The following is a 20,544-nucleotide window of genomic DNA, read 5'->3' as shown; positions in this document are numbered from 1 at the left end:
CACCGTGAAGTTTCTCAAGCCTGTTGGATTAACATTAAAGGTTACTTTAGGAAAATACGATAGCAGAAGACGTTTAAAACTATCGGTGTTAATAAAACAATTAAATTAATCGACAGAACTAGCGGATATTTGGCTTTGTGTGTGTGTGTGTGTGTGTGTGTGTGTGTGTGTCTGTGTGTGTGTGTGTGTGTGTGTGTGTGTGTGTGTGTGTGTGTGTGTTTGTGTATATATTTTGTATCAACAGTTTTGAGCAATGAGTTCAAGTAGTATTAGTCATTATAAATGGTTTGTTGTAAGATGGAACTCATTAGCGTGGAAATAAACTTCTAATTTGGGCCATTAAACAGACAGGGAAAAGAAGAGCAAACAGCAGACGGCAATGGTAGGTAAATAGGTAATTAAACTCTCAGAAAGGTCGAAGGTGACACAGTCAGTCAACAGCTGTTGCAAGGAGAGAGAAATCCAGCATGATTGGGTGTAGCGACATTTGCTGAGCATTGATTTCATACTGATGATCTGTTAATCTCTGTTTTAGGCTGGCAGGGTAATGCAGTGCTGGAGCTTCTGGCTGGGCCTGATACTGGTGCCAACAGCATGTTTACTCAAAGATGTGGCATGGAATGCGTAAGTAACACACATGCACACATCAGTGTATTTATGGAGAAAATGGTGTAATTCGGCAATATATATTAGCCACTGACGTACAAAAAAAAGTGAGACCGTGAGAAACTGTTAAGTCTGTTTATTTCACCGTTCAGAGGACGACGCACAGTGAGGAAGACTCTGCTAGAGGAAGTCCAGGAACTGGAAGCTCGAGCTGTGGATCCTAGGGCAGCTGTCCTCAGAGATGCCAGCGGCCGCAGGTATGTCCATCAAATATGCTTTGAAATAAATTAACCCATTGACTCAGATAAAATAGCTTCGATTGATTTTCAAGATGTTTTAATATAAATGTAGGCGTAATCTTAATCTGCTACAAAACCTATTGAGCTGATACCAACAGCAATGGCACCTCTTTAGTGACTCTACATAGGCAGTAACTCATATAAATATCAAATTAAATTTTAAAACATTAAATATTGTAAATAAATTAATACAATTTAAACAATTATTTTGCTTTGTCTGCCATCTTGGATTTTCTATACTTTCTATACTATAAAAAATGTATAGAAAGAGAGAGAGAGAGTAGGTTAATTTACAGTTTAATTTGTTTAAATAGTTTTATTTGCTTTGCTTGTTGCAGTACATTGTGGGGTTGCTTTCTCAACCAAAATGCAAAGCAATGCAACGCTACTACAATTCTGTCAAAAGAAGAGATCTTTTTTAAACAGCCTTCACATCAGGCCAACAATGCCTTAAAATACCTATGGAGGAAGCTCATTAGGTTTTAGAGCTGATTTAATGTGTTTAGTATTTATCCCTTCATATTGTTTTTTGAATTAGTTTGTGGTTGTGTGTTTGGGAAAGAGACTGCATTTGTGTTCCTTGTGATCCTCTAACCCCTGCCTGAATACCCACAGACCCAATGCTGAGGATTCATAGACTCATAGAGTCAAAGGCAGGCATGTACGCAGGTAGAACCAGTCCTGCCTAAATGTGACCCTCTATAGGGATGTGCAGTGACCTCTGTTTCCTTCTTCCCTGAACCTTCCTTTTCAGCGTCATCTTCATCTCATGACTTTTCTTTCACTTTTCTCTTTCCATTTTGCATTCTGCCATGTCAGGCGGCCATGAGCTGGTCAGGTTTGCATAGCTATAAGCACTGGGTGTGTAGCTTCCTTAAGATCGTAGCTCTGTGCATGTGTTTGTTTTCATGCTGTGTGTTTGTGGACTTGAGGCTGACTGAGTTAAGCGTTTGCTGGATTTAACAGTTTTAGCCCAGAGATATTACGCTACATATTGCATTTGGTGTACAGCCCTATATGAGACAGTAACTTGGCAGACGGACGTGTAGTCTCATGCAGTTTTTTTTTTGTAATACCTTTGTGTGTTCCGTGGTCTTTAGGCCACTAATTTATGGCCAGGGAGTTAACAGAATGGACTTCTAATCAGAGGGATGTTGGACGTAAGCCCTGTTTGGGTTTACCCCCCTCAGTCCCCCAGAGTGGAACACTTAACCTCATTTGTTTCAGTAAATATCCAGCTGTAAAAAGCATAATGGTTGTAAGTCATCCTGAACGAGTGTAGAAATCTGCCGAATGATTAATCATCCGCTTGAATTCAGCTTCATTGGGTGGAGGCTGACACAATTCAAGAGTACATCCTAGGCGTTTAGATTTGCAGATCTGTTTTCCCAAGAAGATCCCAGCTAGCCCTGCCGGACAAAAGCGAGGTATTTTCCGAAGTATAAGCCAAGCCTGGACTCGTACTTGAGGGACGGTCTGAGGAAAATAAGTTATTGAAAATTTGATTAATCAAAACAACTGTCTGATATTCCAAGGATGGTCCGCGTTCCAGAGAAACGACAGAGGAAGAAAGAGCTCCGGTTACCAGCGAGCCCATGCGTCATTCCATCCTTTTATTTCTTTATTTATCCATTCATCATCCCCGTCTTTCAACCGGTCATCTGTTTTGCAGACATAGCTTTTATTGGCTGATGTTCTGCCATATCCCAGATACTGTTGTCGAATTGTTTTACTTAGCAGCCAAACGAATGCCACGTCCTTCCCAACGATAACAGTGCAAATGGTCCCCTTCATTGCACAATATGAGTTTGAGCTGTAACCTTGAGAAGTTTGGCCCTCATCCATGTCAACTGGTTTTTGGATCACTTTCTTTTTTGGATGAGGGGAAAGACCGCTTTTATCTGATTTACAGGGAAACATCATAGACTGATTTGTTTTTACATCGAACGTATTTAACAAAGATGGGGTCAGGATCATTCGATTCCTCTTCTTTTCAAAACTGGCTGCAAAATGCCATCAGATTCAGTTTCCAAAATTGAATTTTTGCCATTTAATTTAGAAACCAGAGACGACTTTATTGGCTCCATTAATTTTAGAATAAAGAGCTGTTGAATACTTCTCATATTTATCGTTTTTGTTTGAAGGATTGGAAAGCTTGAGGATTTAGTGCGGTGGAAATATTGAAAGAGAGGTTTTTGGATCGCAGGACTAAGTTTAATGTTGTTTATGAGTGCTTTGGGAAGCCGTTACTTAGAATCGTGCGAGTATGTGTGTAAATGTATGTTCCGCTCGAGTGAACATCATTAAGAGTATCTGGCATTTGCCAAGATGGCCACGCGGCAGAGTAGAGCACTGTTGTAGAAATGCATGTGATTTGACCTCTAACTGTCATGTGTGTAGCATATCAGCTAGTAACTGCGCTGTGATTGGTGGCATAACCTGCCTGTCTCTTTCTGTCCAGTCTGAACGAGCGTGCCCACCTGCTGACACGGGTCTTCAGGAAAACGCCTTCCAGCGTGGGACGCTCAAACTCTGTGCAGCAGACAGTGTCACGTAAGTGCATGTTCCTCATGTGCCCTTGTTAACACTTCACATCCACTGGCAGCTGCGAGAGACTCTGTGTGCAGCACTAAAAATGTTAATGCTGGTCTAGCAGGCGAACCGTCTCAGCCATGTTGTTTTCCAGGAAAACCCAAACCAGCATCCTAACGAGTTTATTGTTCATTGAACTGTGGAAATAAATAAAAAATATAGATTCTAGTCGGAGTAGTAGGACTACAGTTGATGGTTATTTTAACCTGTCAGTTATCAGAAAACAATTATATCTTATGGGTTTTTTGTCCAAACTTTACACTATCCTATCTGGAAAACAATCTGTCAATTTATTAGATTAATCAAATTTAAAAAGGTTTTATTCAAAGTAAAAAAAAAAAAAAACATTTTCGACAATATTCTCCTTCAATGTGCAAATTGAAACCTATAGAAAACAGAAATAAACTACTGTCCAAAAGTTTTGGGTCGGTAAAATATTTTAAAATGTTCTTCTAAGTCTCTAATGCTCACCAAGGATGTACTTATGTGATCAAACATACAGTTAAAACAGTACTATTGTGAAATATTATTACAATTTTAAGTAACCATTTTCTATTTTGATGTATTTTAAAATGTAATTTATTCCTGTGATGGCTAAGCAGAATTTTCAGCATCATTATTCCAGTTTTCAGTGTCGCATGATCCTTCAGAAATCATCCTAATATGCCGATTTGCTGCTCAAGAAACATTTATTATTAGTATCACTGTTGAAAGCAGTTGTGCTGCTTAATATTCAGGATTTTCTGATGAATAGAGAGTTCAAAAGACAGCACTTGTTATTAATTGAATGCATCCTTGCTGAATAAAAAAATACATTTTTAAAAGTTACTGACACCAAACTTCTGAACGGTATTGTAAATGTATGACAAAAAATATACATGTATAAATATAAAAACATAAAACAACTGTTTTTCCTCCGAATTTTCTTTTCGCAGCTCTTTGGCCTCCGCCATTTTTAAATGTGTTTTTTGTTGGCGTCACTGACAAAGACATTCCACTGAAAGCTCATAGACCAGAGCCGGCCCTCCCTATACACGAACTAAGCGGCTGCTTAAGGCCCCGCCGCCACTAGGGGACCCCCAAACTATGGTCCGACCATAGACCCTGACCGTGACCTGTAACTCGACGTAAATTGTTTCACATGTTAACGCAGCAGTAACTCAAGGGACACTGCACTTATTCGCAATCACAAGTTTATTATTTGCATTTGCCTTAAAAAGGTTGCCGTTTAAACATTTCATTCGCGTGCTGTTCTGACATGCTTTTTTTTTTTTTTGTGCGCTTACACACTGGACGTGCGCACACTTAAAACCCGATTACTGGACTTTATCTAAATTGCGTCTGATTGTGCAAATACTGTCAAATACACTCAGGGTTTACATAAACACAGTTTGTTATGTCTAAAGTGAAAAAAAGCAGTTGCTTCTGTCTCTTTGTTAGAAGCGGGACAGCAGCCTATAGTATACATGGATAGTTAAAGGGATAGTTCACCCAAACATGATATTATTTACTCTCCTCCATGTATCAATTTCTTTCTTCTGCTGAACACAAAATAGGATATTTTGAAGAATGTAGGTAACCAAACAGTTCCAGGTCCCCATTGACTTCCATATAGGAAAAAAAAATACTATGGAAATCAGTGGGGTCTATCAGCTGTTTGGTTACACACATTCGTCAAAATATCTTTTTTGTCCAGCAGAAGAAAGAAATTGATACATGGAGAGAGTAAATAATGACAGAATTTTCATGGGTGAACTACCCCTTTAATGTTAATACATTTATTATTGTTTTAGTTGTATTATTTAAGTATTGTCTTATTTAAGTATTTAATTTAACATTGTCCGTTTTGTAATTAAATTGTTTTTTATATAAGAAGATGCTGTTTATCTAAAGTTATTTAGTTAATTGTTCTGCACATTTGCACACATTTTTTTTATTTTTTTTTATTTTTTGACCAAAAGCATGTTTGCTGGTTTATTTAGTACACCACATTGAGTATACCACTTAGTAAGAGTTTAAGACTTTAAATATTAAAGTGCAAAATAAGACCTGGCCACTCTTGTGGGTTTGCTACTGTTACAATTTGAAACCGTATAAGGGTAAAAACATGCCAGGCAGACATTGTTAGGAACACAACACATGTTAGGAACACAGCTACAACTAATAAAATTGATAATGTGTTTTGTAGTCTGCAAATAATCAAGCATTGACAATAGTCAATCATATTCACGGCACCATGGGCCCCCAAATAAAATTCTGCTTAGGCCCCCATAAAGGCTTGGGCTGGCCCTGCATAGACCCAATTGAGAATTTAATTTGACTCTTTTCATGATCAGCTTTATCTATTAGTCACTGCCGCCCTAAAATGAAGAATCAATAAAATATTTTAGATTACACTGCTTTATTTTTGAAAGACAGGAGTGAAATCATTAAAGCAGTAAAATGCTTAAAAGAATTTGCAGACGTTTCAAGGCTTAAAATGAATATGAATAAATCTGTTCTGTTTCCTCTTAAAGATTGTAGTTTTACTAATGTCTGTAATATTCCAATAGCAAATCAAGTAACATACTTGTGAGTTGTTATATGTAAAGATGAAAATCTATGTAATAATTTAAGTTTCAATCCAATCATTAGCAAAATTAATAAGAGGTTTAATGCGTGGTTACAAAGGGATCTGTCAATTCAGGGGCGGGTACTTTTGTCAAAAGCTGAAGGTATCTCTAGATCAGTTTATGTCTCGCTATCATTGGATATTCCCCCTAAAGTTACCAAACAAATGGATAAAATGCTTTTTGATTTTATTTGGAAAAACAAGCCACATTATTTGAAAAAAGAAATTTTATGCAATTCCAAAGATCATGGTGGTTTAATTCAATTCAATTCAATTCAAATTTATTTGTATAGCGCTTTTCACAATACATATTGCTTTAAAGCAGCTTTACATAAAACAGTCGTTTAGTCATCTCATCGCAGGTGTTGGGAACTCTGAAGTCTCCGTGAGAGGCTGGATACAAAGTGGAGCTGACGAACGCCATTTACCTCGGGACTAGCGTCCCGAGATAACAGCAGAAAAGCAAATGGGAAATAATTAGCATAGCTGCTGTTCATAAAATTAATGCATTCGATCTGATTCAACAGTGGTATAAACAGTGGTAACAGTTTAAAGGTGTTGAGTTACGATGCTTTGAACAATGTATTTAAAATAAATTGGCTTATTCAGTATTTAAAACATAAAGAAAGTATCTGGAATGCCTTTTCTAACTATCTATTGAAACAATTGGGCGACCTCTCATTTTTATTGAAGTGTAATTATTCAATTGAAAAAATACCCTTTAAGCTTGCAAAATTTCATAAACAAGCTCTCATGGCATGGATACTGGCATACAAACATAACTTTGCGCCTAGGAGATATCATATTTGGAACAACAAAGACATTCTTTACAAAAATAAATCTCTCTTTTTTGATTACTGGTTTGAAAGCAATATTATATTAGTTAGTCAGCTTTTGAATAATGATGGAAATTTATTAACATACAAAGAATTTTTGAATACATTTAAAATACCGTTAGACCTAAAGACTTTGCAGTTGTAATGGATGCAATTCCCAGGAAAGTATTGATCCTTCTTAGAAATGCATCACAGGAGGAAGATCTAAATTTTACAGATGTCACGGGTAAAATATTTCTTGGTAATACAAATATTTTACAAAATAAAGTCTCAAATAACTATATTAGGAACATACTTAATAATATTGTTTACCCTCCAGCTCGCTTTTTCTCGTCATCTGTGTTTGGAGAGGTAAATTGGCGTAATGCCTGGCGAGGAGTAGATACATTCTACATTAATAACAAAGTAAAAGAAGTCTCTTTTAAAATAATGCATAGAATATATCCAGCAAAACATGATTGAAACATGAACACATTGATTACTCTTGTACTTTTTGTAAAGGTGAAAAGGAAACAATTTTTCATTTATTTTTCCATTGCATACATACAAAAATATTTTGGATTGATGTGGAGCGTTTTATTAAGAAGAAATTGAACATTGATTTACAGCTGAGTGGATTTGACATAATGATACACTTCAATGATCATGGGATCGAGAAAGATAAGGAATACTTCATACAATTGTTAATATTAATGGGGAAGTTTCACATTCATAAAATGAAATGGTCTAACTTTTCTTGCTTTAAAAATGATTTTAACCTTTATAGTAGGCAATTAGAGCTTATAGCATTGTAAGCAGGTATGATGTATAAAGCAGCACCCTTTTTTCTGTTGTTTGTAATATTTTTTCATGTCCTTTGGCACTGTTCTTCGTTTATTTTAATTTATTTACTTTGTATTTGCTGTACTTTGAATAAGTATGTCTCATTGTATTGTTTTGGTTCATAGCATTAATAAAAAAATTATATATATTTTAAATAGTGCTGTCAAATCGATTAATCGCATCTAACATAAAAGTTATTGTAATATGTTTATACATATATATATATATTTATTTAGTTATTTATTTATTGTGAGAAAAATAATTGTGATTATATCAATATATCATTAAATCAGCGCAGCTATACAGTTTTGTGCTTTTACTAGCATGCATGTAAATCTCCCTATAATAAAGCTAACAATTGATTTTTCTATCTCCCAATAGATGGATATGCATTCTCGCAGGAGGAGGATGGCGTGGTATCTCAATCCCAGGTTGTACGCTCCTATGACACCACCGTTCAGCGGCCCAGTATGTAGCTGTCACCACAGCAACAGCTGGTAAAGACTTTAACGGCACACACCTGTGCTGGGTGATCCTGCTGTGGCCTTTAAGCTGAACTAAACTGAACTGGGCACAGCTAGCGCAACAATCGGCCGAGCTACATTACACACCACCTCCCAATGAGGCCGGAGGGAGTGGATTTACAGAGACAGAGGGTTGGGGTGGGTGGGCGAGCATATTCTCACACCGAAATGGCCAGTCGAAATGCACTACACATGAATGGACAGGTGAAAGGAGCCGAGTAGCATCCAGAAGCTGAAGCCAGAGACAATGGTGCCTATATCACTATCATGAGTCAGAAGACTGCTTCATTTGGTTCTATATCATGTGGGTGCGTGTATGCATCTGCACGTTCGTTTATGTGAGCGTATATATATCGGGAAGGATGTGCGTATGGCTTGTCTGTTGCATTCGCGCTTATTTGTGTGTAAGTAAGGGTGGCTGGTGTGCTTCTTGGTGTGTCTGCATGTGTGTTTTTTGAGTCCTAGCGTCAGCGTCTCCAGAGATCGGAGTTTGGCGTATCCGTCATCACCACCGCGATGCAAGAGTGGAGGCCACTGAAAAAACAAACACAAAATACCCACCCACATGCATACACACTTTGGAGAAATGCCCATTGCAGACCTGAGATGGGGGAGGTGTGGCTTACAGTTGCAGCAGACACACGCATGCACCGTTACCCCTCCTTCCCATCCAGCGAGGCTGCCAAAACACACAGCGATTCCTCTGAGGTGAAACCAACCACCCTGCAGCATGGAGCTTCCCAGTTTACCACACACACACACACACAAATACACCTTCTCTCACTGACTCTCTGGCTCACCTAATCTTCTACTTAATGGTGGCCTCTGTATCTTAGAGCTCATGTTCTCACCTTCTGTCTACCTCTCTCTTTTATTCTCTCTCTTAATCCAGATCAGAAATGTCCATGTCTCCTTGTTCTCTTGGTCTAGTTATCCGTCCATTCCCTCTCTGTTCCAATAAGTGGCTGCTGTGGATCACAGCTGTGGCTTTGCTTTGCCCGCTTTCACTCAACCTGTCGGGTTCCTGGACTATTTTGTTAAATAAACTGGACTTGTGACTCTGTGTCATTCTCTTTTTAAGGCTTGTTTTTGTCCTGTTTTAATTAAATGACTCAGTTCAGTGAGAAGTAAACGGCACGATTCAGTGGGTGTCGACTGATTGAGTCTGATTCAAATAGCTAACTCATCAGTTAGTCTGGGTTGTGAATCTACTTATTTAAAAGAACCGATTCATAAGAGTCAGTTGTTCGAGTTTCGAAGATCGAATAGTTCGCGCAACGCAACGTCGCATTATATCTGACGGCTGGAAAAGAGTTTTCCGGACTAGACATTTCAGAATGATAGTGGTGAGTTAATAACAAAATAATTTAACTCGAATCGAATTTACTACATTCTTCAGGTTTTTAAGGGATTACCAAACTTAATGAATAGCAGCATACGTGAGAAAGTGTCAAAAGGGCTCACTTATTGGCTCAGGAAGAGAATTCGTTTTAAAATTGCAGAGCTAAAAGATTAGCTTAGCGTGATTTGATTCAATTATATGAAAGCCAACATTCACTACAGGCTTATAAGTGGAGTTTGATTTGTGCTTTCTCCGGGTTTGTTTGAAGTGAGCTTCAGAGCTGAGTCAGAGTTACAGGTTAGGAAATGAGTTGAGGTGGAGTGTTGTCGTAAGATTAAAGACAGGAAAGAAACGAGAGGACTAACGCTTAACAACATGTGTAAGTCTTGCCTTATTTAAACCCTGAATCATTAAATTTGCGCCCCCCCCCCCCCCAAAACGAGTGCATTTAGTGTGTATGTGAAAGAAAATCAATGTGAGGATTGAATTCGAACTTCTGTAAAAAAAACAAAAAAAAACATAAACTCAAAATACTATGTTATCCAAACCACATAAATTATCTAAGTTGATTTAACAAAAAAAAGTGATAACAAATCAGGAAAATAATTTTTTACAGTGTATGCAAATCGGCTCAAATATATATTTTTTATTCAGTGCCATGAGAGCTATTACATATTCACATAGGGGGAAAAAAGAAATATTAGCCTACATGTTTTCAGCGTTTTTTGATTGTTCCAAAAGATTTACATATAATTTAAAGTCATTTTTTAAATGTGGAAAATTTGGTTTGCATTGAGCCCACTTCTTTTGATGTATATGGTATTTTCCTAACAAAATAAATAACTGTATAATATGTTGTTCTCTACATTCCAAGTTGTCATTCTGAGTATAAAAAAGGACATCAAATACACACATTTTATCATACATTTCAGTTTTCTGCTAATAAAGGTTTCTAAGTCTTTCCAAAATAATCTTGGCTAAATACAGTGAAAAAAAAACAGATGCAAAATTGTTTCTTTTTTTAGTGCACAAAATTCACAGGTATATGAAATATTAAGCTTAAATCATTCCAAAACACGCTTAGCAGGATAAATCCTGTGAAGTTTTTTGTAAGACACTTCCTGCCTTAAATAGATATATGTTTTGAATTAATTATGGGAGTGAGTGACGACTATATTATTGAGAAAAATACAAGTTAATTTAAGTCTTAATAAAACTGTAAGGGTGTGTGTGACCCTGTAACCTCAATCAGTTCAATGATCCCTCATTGCTAGTAAGTCCACACCCATGTCTCTGAATAAGAGCCAGCTCTGTCCAGCTCCACTGCCTCTTATATGGGGAATCCATTCCTGTTCCACCTCAGCAAGAACCACACGGATCCATTTCAACTCCGTCCAAGGACTCCCTGAAAGTTAGTCTGACCTTAAAGTTTCCATATAACATGCCAATAACACAGACAGGCTTTACTTACAACAGCAATTATTGTGTTTTTTGTTTGTATATTATAATTGTAGGCAGCCATCGTCTGGGTGGAAAGTTTGTGCTGTTAAATGTGTTTTAAGACACCTGTGCTTTCTAACAAGATCAACTAAACTATGAACAACTATTTGTGTTTAGCACTTTCAAGTAATATTTCTTTAAATTCAACTCTCAAATTGTCATTTGTGTACTATTGAATATTATCAAATATTACTAACTAAACACTGTCCTCACTTTAAAAAATGATCGGTTGACTTATCTTAACAAAGTGAGGAAACCTTTTGCCTTAAAATTATTAAGCAAATCAACTTCATGCATACTTGAAAAAATGTAATTATGTGAACTTGACAATTAAACACAACTTAATTTTTTCAATTACGTTTATTTACTTAATTTTAAGGCTATGGGTTTCCACAATTTTTTAAGTTAATTCAACTGATGAGTTTTTACACTGCTGGGGCCTTATGTATAAACCTTTTGCATGTACAAAGTTAAAATAATAAAGGCACAAGTTATGTTTTCAGATCTGTTAGGTCATCAATGCAATGACATATAAGGTGAGTTCTGATTCAACTGTCATTTGATACAACATCATTTTTAAATGTTGCAGGTATTTGTAGGTAAATGGTCACATGCATTGTGAGAGAAAATATATTTTTGATATTTTTAGTTTTGTTCAAGGTGTTTAAAACAAGTGTTTTAATGAAGGTAAAATAAGTGGTCGTATATTTATTATAAAATGATACATATAATATTTGTAATTTTAACAACGGTTTTCAAGTAAATTGATGATTTCTATTATTGTAGAAAATGTAACGCACAGCCTGTTAACATCTCTCTGTTAGACATGTTAACAGCCTATAAATGTCTTTTTGAACTGCCAGCACTTCATATTTCAACAACTTGAAGAATCTGACCATTTGTATTCATATTAATTGTATGTTGACAGCCGCTTTGAACTTACTGTCATTCATCATTTTCTATTTTATCAGTATCTCCTTCAGAGAGACAAGCAAAAACGACTTTTACTTTGACTGCAAGACTAAACATTTTTTGGAAGGAAATTAATCAGCATATTACTGATATCTGAAGGATCATGTGACACTGAAGACTGGAGTAATGATGCTGAAAATTCAGCTTTGGCATCGCAGGAATACATATTTTAAATAAATATTGAACATTTTAAATTGTAATAATAGTTCAAATTAGTTTTTACTGCATTTTTGATCAAATGAATGCAGCCTTGGTGAGCATAAGAGACTTCTTTCAACAACATTAAAAAAATCATTTCGACCCCAAACTTTTGATCAGTAGTGTATATACTGTATTATTTATAGCTGTTCAATCATGACGTCAGACCAGGCTGATTCAGCGTGGGTTCCAGTATCTATATCTATCCTAATGATTTAAAAGAAATATGAGTGCATGTGCATAAGGTCTTGACTAACTGTCTTCCTGTATATGCAAACCCTTAGCATGGAAAGTATGCAAAGATTTATGCATGCAGCCCCTGGTCTCGGTTTCATCATGAGTGTTGAGAGTGATGAAAGTCTGAGCACTTAAAATCCATGAGTAACAGGAGCACTCTGGTTTAATTTAGCTATGGCAGTCTTGCAAACAGGCCCTGCACGTCTTCATTTGAGATGCCACGCATACCGCTGACAGCAGCACTCAGCATCTCTAACAAACAACCCAGAGACACTTCACAGTCTCTAAAAATATTTATTATTATTAATATATTTTATATGTAAAAGACACATCGCACCCTGCTTTTAGAGAGAGAGGCACATTCACTCAAATACTCATTCAGTTCCACAAACACACGTGTCGTACACAAAAATAAATCTGATGTGTATGTCAAATTGCCCACAGATACCTAGTCGGGGAAAAAAGACGTGCTCCCTGTCAAGACTTATTACTTTTCTTATAAGGGTACACGAGAAACCGTCTTGTCAAAATTTAATTGGATAGTTCACCCAAAAAAAAGAAAATCCAAACCTGAATGAATTTCTTTCATCCGTGAAACACAAGATTTTTTTAAAGAACTGTTTTTGTCCATACAATGTCAATGGGGTCCAAAACAACCAATCAGTTATTTTAGTATTATTTTTATACTATTAAAAGTATTAATATTTTGAATTAGTTTTTCAGTTTTCATGTTGAGGTTTTAGCAATTTTCTTGTGCTTTTATTTAATTAAGTTTTAAAAAAGCATTTCTATTTAGCTTTCATTTATAGTTTTAATTTTAGTAACTTTAGAACTTTAACTTCAACTTATTTCAGTTTTTTAAGTAAAATTTTTCATTTAATATTTATATTTTAATTTATTTCAATTATTAATTTTTTTTAAATTAACTATAACAACTCATGGACAAAAAACAACAAAAATAAATACATTTTCAACATATCATCTTTTGTGTTCCGCAGAAGAAAGTCATGCTTTTTTTGAGCCAACTATTGTTTTAACTTTCAACTTAAAGCCAGATAACTTAAGACATTTCATTTCATTTGTGATTTTTCTGCCAGTTTGAGATCTAATGCAGGCGTTTTCAAGTTCAGAAGGGTGATGGCCTTCTGCTGAAGGAGTCTGTGACTTTTCTTTCCTCGCTAAACTGCTGCCATTGAGCGTGCTGAAAGAGACCCACTTCAAATGAAATGCCCTGGAACTCTTTTGGTGCTCCTCGAGTGTACCTTATGCTAAAAGAGGGGAGGAAAAGTGGCACACATACACAGTCCTTTCACAAGGCAGAGATTTGTGAAGGGGAACAGTTGGCAGACAGTTTTTACTGCGTAATTGACTTTCGCACATCGCTTTCCAAACACAGGCCTATATTTTTGTATATTTTCTATTCTGTTCCTTGGCAATGCGAAAAACGCAAACTTTGGTTCTGCAGAATGTGAGTGTGTATATGTGAAAATGTAAGTGAGTGTGTCTTGTTGCAGTGGGGGGAGCGTCACAGTCTGTGTCCTGTGTTCACTTCATTAGATTTCAAGCATCCAATAGGGAGCCAGGACTGTTTTTCACATTACAGCACCTGTGATTTCCATTACACACAACATCTAGTGCACTACACACACACATATTCACATAAACCAACACAGATATACAGTCACGTACAGAGTGCACAAGCACGGTTATACAACACAAATATACATCGCATATATACACACATACACACTTCATTTACAACAGCACCATTAGTAACTTAAGGCACGTTACACACACTTGCAGCCATTTTTATTAAGGACTGTGTCCTTTATATCACAGAACCAGTTTGAGAGCTTCAACGCAAGTGTGTATTCATGCCAACGAACAGGCATTTTGTGCTCTGAATTGATTCATTGTGTTCTTCTTGTGACTTCAATTCAAATTTATTTCCTAAGATGGTCCCATTGGCATTCACATGGTAATTGGAGGGTATTTCTGATCCCCGGACACACTGGCCACACTGGTTGGCGGAGGGTACGGAGACTGCAATGGGCGGTATCCCGCCTGAGTGGGGTCTAGGAAAGCTGGACCCGGAGAAACGGGGTGGGCGAAACCGATGTACTGAGGATGCAGGAACTGGCCTTGGTGAGGAAGAATTTGAGTGGCCTGCTGGCAGTTTAGCACTGAGAAGTTGGTGGGCATGTTCACGTACACGCTGGCATCTGGCGGCAGGCAGCACGAGGCCTGGGCGCGTAGCATGGGGACGGGTGCAGGACGGGGAGCGGCGGGAGGCGCCGAAGAGCTGGAGGAGGTGGCCGTGCTCGATTGACGAGAGGACGAGCCTCGCGACGTACCCGTGCTGGCCATCATGGGAATCGTCTCGAGGACACGGGCGCTGCTGGACCCTCCTCCTGAGCCGCCACCTGACGCAAGCTCCTGTTTGGGACGTAGACAGCGGCAACAGCACACGGCAACAACGGAGCCCACCAGCACGAATGCCACGAAGACCGAGCCAACGATCAGGAAGGGCACGTAGATGGGTACTGTAAAGCAGAAGCAAGAAAAGTATGACAAAGTAATTAGAGAAAAAAAAAAAAAAAAATATATATATATATATATATATTAAAATAAAAGCTGCACTGTTTACACTACGTGAATAGTGTAGGAGAATGACATGGAAGAGAAAAGATTGTTGAATAAAGGCGTCATGGGGGTTTGCGCACAAAAAGTATTCTTGTCGCTTCATAACATTAAGGTTAAATCACTGTAGTCACATGGACTATTTTAACAATGTCTTTACTTCCTTTCTGGGCCTTGAAAGTTGCAATGGCGTTGATGCCTATGGCTGGTTCAGAAAGCTCACGGATTTCATCAAAAATATCTTTATCTGAGTCCCGAAGATGTACGAAGGTCTTATGGGTTTGGAACGACATGAGGGTGAGTGATTAATGACAGAATTTTCTTTTTTTGGGTGAACTAAACCTTTAAGTAGCTTTATAAACGTTTCAAATAGAACATGAGTGAAAATTGACTCACGGTTCGGACTCCGCTAAATCGAGAGCTAGACGTCATTTGGCTCTACACTGAGCACCACTTGGGAATTTTTCTGACCGGCTTATTAAATCATAACCTGTTCATAAGAGACCTTTGTTCGTAAATCGAACATCATGGCTCGTGGATATTCATCGCAGTGTAAAGGAAATAGAGGATATCGGATAAAACAATGTATACTCGCACACAAAGCTTGTAAAGATTTTAAATTATTGTCGCTGTTTTTATTTTTATCGCATTTGCAATCAGTAGTCGCATTCTGGAGTGACTAGGTGGATGTTTACTGATCCAAGCAAAAAGAACCAACCCAAATATGGCTCGGCTCCCTGCCTTAGTGTTATTCTTTGGGAATTTGTTTGCCCTTTTTTACGCTCCATCTGTCAAAAATCTGAAAGAAAAACAAGCTGCCCAAGATTTGAGGTACCGTTCATAAAGTTTTTTTAAAATGTGTGCTTGTAATAAAACCTTTTATAATGTATCTAGGTCATCCAGCTGTTTTCACTGCTATTGATACTAGAAAAATGTAATGTTATAGTATCAGGCATCCCAAATTACAAAAATAGAGAAAATTGCTGGATGGTAGCACACTGGAGGACTTTCGGGAGTTTTGTTTGTGCATAGCCCCTGAGCAAACTTTTTCCGTCACTTTAGAAAGCCCATATCCGCTTTGAATTCCACAATGCATCCGAAGCAATTGTCCTTCCCCAGCCATAAAGAAGACTAGGATATCAGTAGTGTGATTGAGCTCCATGTAACTTTTACACCTTTAAAAATAACAATAAGCAAGTTTGAAGCCTAAAGCATTGCTGAACCTTGTTGATGTGTCACAATATTCCACACACATGTATCTTTAAATCACAGAACAGAGCGCTCACATGTTTCCACCCCTCTCACAGATGGGTAACCTGCTGGCCCATGAGAGATGAAGGGATTTGGGAGAGAGAAGCAAAAATGAAAGACGAGATGTTGCACCAGTGACTTGTCCCCAGGGGTCCGGGGCCCCTCATTAACACTTATTACGACAGTTTTGATCTGCTCTAATCTCCTGCAACCAGTGGTGACCTCTTTGGCCTCACTGCCTGACCATGTGCATGCTTTTTCCAACAGGTACCTCTGCTTTACAGCTTAATTAGACATCACCCTCTGAAATTGAGTTGAACCAAATCATATATACCGTAATAGCTATGCAAACTGGCTTTTGATTTTTTTAAAGGAGCAAATCAGACTCCACTTCAGCCATAACTTTAAAAAAAACAGCCATTGTTTAACAATTTATTACTACATTATTAAATCAAACATGATTGCTGAGCAAAAAATGACAGGGGAGTCATTTTTACAGGACCTCTTTTGTGCGTTGGTAGTTAATATTATAACAGTGGAATTTTTCAGTAAATGACCTGAATTTTGGCAAGCTTTGACTTTGCGTGCATGTTTTGAAAATCACTGCTTTTTTGGCAGTTGAAACACGAAACCCCCCCCCCCCACCACCACCACCACCACCACCACCACCCTTTTAACTCACTATTCACAGTTACATACAAATGTGTGTGGAAAAACATTAGAGAATCTGTTAATGCAGGTTATTTCCAATGATTTATTGTTCCTGAGTGACATTACGCTTTTTCCTGTTATAATCCAAAGTGTGTTAGTGGTAACAAAAGGTGTCTAATGGACGGCGACATAGTCAAGCCAGGAATTTTTCAATAGTTTTGTTAAAGCATGAAAAATATGTATTTTTTTATTCTTTGTATCATTTAGATAAGCACATCCATTTGACGTAACATTGAATAAAAAAGAGATAAAACTATGTAAGATCGTCAAATCAAAAATGTTTTTAGTGGATCCAGCCAATGTATCAGTGAAGTTCACATACAGGACAACAGCAAGGCCCCCTCATATCCTTAAAAGGTTTGGGCCCCCCTTAACTTGAATTCACACCTGTTGCATTATTGTCCAAATGGAGCCAGGCCTTCAACTGCCAGACAAGCTCTGTCAAACCTCATAGCAGACCACCATTTCCTTTTGCTTTTCAGATATGCATCATTAGAAGTGTCTAAAAACCCTGTTTCTGATGTAAAGTCTTTATTTCACTGCTATTTTTATCTGTTGGGTTTGTCAATTTAGGCCTATGTATTATGTTTGAACAGTTTTCTCAGGACAAAGACAATGTTCCAACTCAGTGCAAGCTGTCACGTGTTTTGTTTTAAATGTTATAAATTCTAACAATTTAGTAGTTAAAATATTTGTTAGCCAAACAATGTTTTGGTATTTTTGTACATTTAAATGTTTTTGTTGTTTTATTATTGTTTTACGGTTTTAATTCATCTTAAAAATCTATAGGCCTAATGTGCAAAAATTTGAGCATTAATTGCAGGTTTCATCATTGTGACAATTGTGATAACATCCATGCCTTGTTATTTTGTTCAATAAACTGTTGCATTTTTAGGGTTAGTAACGATGGAACTATCCGAACCTATATAAAAATGCAGCTACTCTAAGAATTAGTCACTGGACTAAAAAGCGTGACAACTAGCCCCGGTGTCCCCAATGAGTGTGCACTTTATTTTTAGTTCAACTGAGGGGAAATTCAGGGACTCACACTCATTTGAATTCAAACTTTTTGAGCTTACACAAAGGTAGAGGAAATGATGCACTGACTTGGTTTTATGCACGAGGCTGTCAGCACATCGCACTGGGGATCCGGTCAAGTCTGAGAACTTGATCCTCGTGGGGAACCGGACGACTGAGGATCGCGCGCGAGTTACCGTGCTAAGGCCTATTTATAACTTCGCGCAGTAGGCTACAATTTACCATTTGTGAATTGTGAGCGAGTGGACGGTTAGGTGCCAATTTGGATGCCAATTTAACTGCAGCTGTCAAAACCTAGATAGCAATGACATTTGACCCTTATATTTAGGGGTGATAATCGTTAACGATTCTGGTTCAGTAGGCCTACTTTTAAGGAAGAAAAAAATGCATTTGCAGTCCTCAACAGTATATTACTAAATTATAATTTCAGATTTCAACAAAACAGCTATAAATTAGTAGAAATAAATAAAACAATAATTTCTAAATAATCCAATATGTGTTATGCCACCAATATATATATATATATATATATATATATATATATATATATATATATATATATATATATATATATATATATAAGCTAACTGATTAGGCCTAATTCATGCATTGATTTATTTAGATTAATTTAATTTATTAGCTGCCACCCCCCCCCCCCCCCCTTTTGATAATTGACATTAAAATGCACGATACAAACTTAAATAGTTGTAATTCAAGAATGCTTTGGAATACAGACCTAACTTTGGTCTTGTTTTAAAGAAAACAATCAGTAGATTATTACTGAAGTGAAAGCACTTCAATAGGCCTAAATTAAAGTATGAAAAAGTTATGGAAGTTATAATTTACAGTAAATCGAATATAATTTATTAATATATATTTTTTAATATAAAATAAATATTTTACAAAATATTTTTACTATAAAATTACTATAAAATGAAAGCTATATATCTAACCAAGTTGTGTTCCAAATTTCAAGTTGATATCACAAAAATTGAAGTTCCCGTGAGATTTTGTTTAGGCGTAGTACCAAAAATAGCCACCGGGTGCCATTGCAGTCCATTGAATTTAATTGTATGCAATCTGCTGTAACAAATTCATAAATTTCTATTATATCACTTCTGTCACTAAATATGGAACCTTTAGACTCAGACCTTTCTGGCAATATGTGTTTTGTCAATATTAGAAAAGGTTTTGGTAATAAATTAGGTAATAAAAAAGGTAATAAATTATGAAAGATGATGCCCAAAAGGGGAGTGGCCTAATAAAAAACATACCGTTTCTATGGTAACGCAACATCCAATTTCAAAACGGTTTTCACAGGATGAATTCTGAGTTCGTAAGCTTTCAAATGATACCTAATTTATGATAACTACTAAAATATGTGATATAATAATAATAATAATAATAATAAAAATATTTATATATATATAATATATATTATACTTTTAAGAGGACTTCTTACTTTACTTTTTAATATATAGTTTTATATTTTTTTATTGACAAATACTAGATTATGTTTTATTATGAACTTTTAGCATTAAAAACCAAAGTTTCAATTATTAAAAGTGTGTGCGTCGACTTTTTGTGACAAAGGTCCGAAACTCCTGTAATGACGTCGATTTTTTGAGGTGCACTCTTGTCATAAATTCATATATTACTGTTCAAACATAATTTGTAAGAGAGAAACAGCGCTAAAATATCTATTTAGGAGTCTTAGACCTTTCCAACGATATATAGTTTGTCATAATTAGATTAGGATTTAATAGTAATATAGCGAAGTAAAGTTAGATATCCCGTATACGGGATCGTGACAGTTAAGAATAATGCTACGTATTGCACACAAAAAAAAACTCATAATGTGTGTCTTTAACTGACTACACCCGCACGGTACCGTACACGGTTAATTTCGAGTCGGAAAGGACGAGTCCGATTAATTCAGTAACGGCTCCCATAGATGAACGGCTCCAAGCCTCCAACAGATTCAAAAGTGATTCGCTAAAACGGCCTGTTCATAAGATTCATTCGCTCGGGAATGTTCTCGTTCTAAATAAGAAGCGCTTCGTTTCCACAGTTCTGCTTAGATGGATTGTTGGGGATAAACTGTTACAGCCAAACAACATTAACCTTAAGCGTTTTTAACCTAATTGGAACACGAAACTCAACCCTACTAACGTTCTCATAGTGGAGCTTTTACTCACAAAACGCCTGAGGGACACAACGAGTGGGTCGATATACATTACACACTGCTGCTGCTCAGAAAGCTATTGAATTAAACTATTTAAACTTAGCTGGAGTACAATTCGATTACACGGTAATTGCCTAATTTGTTTCAGACAGAGGAAGTTACTCTACCAGAAAACAATGC

General features: G+C 36.8%; 3 protein-coding genes across 13 annotated transcripts in view; 2 read left to right on the top strand and 1 right to left on the bottom strand.

Moving 5' to 3' along the window:
- atp8a2 (ATPase phospholipid transporting 8A2) overlaps positions 1 to 9,353 on the top strand; it is a 58,689-nt gene extending 49,336 nt beyond the window's left edge. For all 11 annotated transcript variants that reach the window (XM_077244668.1, XM_077244674.1, XM_077244666.1 and 8 more), the window contains 4 exons: positions 536 to 624; positions 759 to 863; positions 3,367 to 3,458; positions 8,148 to 9,353. In XM_077244668.1, coding sequence (XP_077100783.1) covers positions 536 to 624; positions 759 to 863; positions 3,367 to 3,458; positions 8,148 to 8,242 — 381 coding nt within the window. In that variant the 3' untranslated portion in view covers positions 8,243 to 9,353. The remainder of the gene's footprint in view (positions 1 to 535; positions 625 to 758; positions 864 to 3,366; positions 3,459 to 8,147) is intronic.
- Positions 9,354 to 13,433: 4,080 nt separating this feature from the next.
- The window catches only part of shisa2b (shisa family member 2b), an 8,147-nt gene continuing 1,036 nt past the window's right edge, over positions 13,434 to 20,544 (bottom strand). Inside the window, exon 2 of the mRNA XM_077244663.1 lies at positions 13,434 to 15,082. Within this exon, the coding sequence (XP_077100778.1) occupies positions 14,511 to 15,082 (572 nt within the window). The 3' untranslated portion in view covers positions 13,434 to 14,510. The remainder of the gene's footprint in view (positions 15,083 to 20,544) is intronic.
- The window catches only part of spice1 (spindle and centriole associated protein 1), a 21,916-nt gene continuing 16,722 nt past the window's right edge, over positions 15,351 to 20,544 (top strand). The window contains exon 1 of the mRNA XM_077244658.1: positions 15,351 to 15,480. Coding sequence (XP_077100773.1) covers positions 15,366 to 15,480 — 115 coding nt within the window. The 5' untranslated portion in view covers positions 15,351 to 15,365. The remainder of the gene's footprint in view (positions 15,481 to 20,544) is intronic.

Source organism: Siphateles boraxobius, unplaced genomic scaffold (genome assembly GCF_051911475.1).
Source record: "Siphateles boraxobius isolate OS27281-9 unplaced genomic scaffold, OSU_SipBor_1 26, whole genome shotgun sequence".
Classification (NCBI taxonomy): domain Eukaryota; kingdom Metazoa; phylum Chordata; class Actinopteri; order Cypriniformes; family Leuciscidae; genus Siphateles; species Siphateles boraxobius.
Note: the sequence above shows the minus strand (reverse complement) of the source record. Positions and strands in the feature narration are given on the sequence as shown.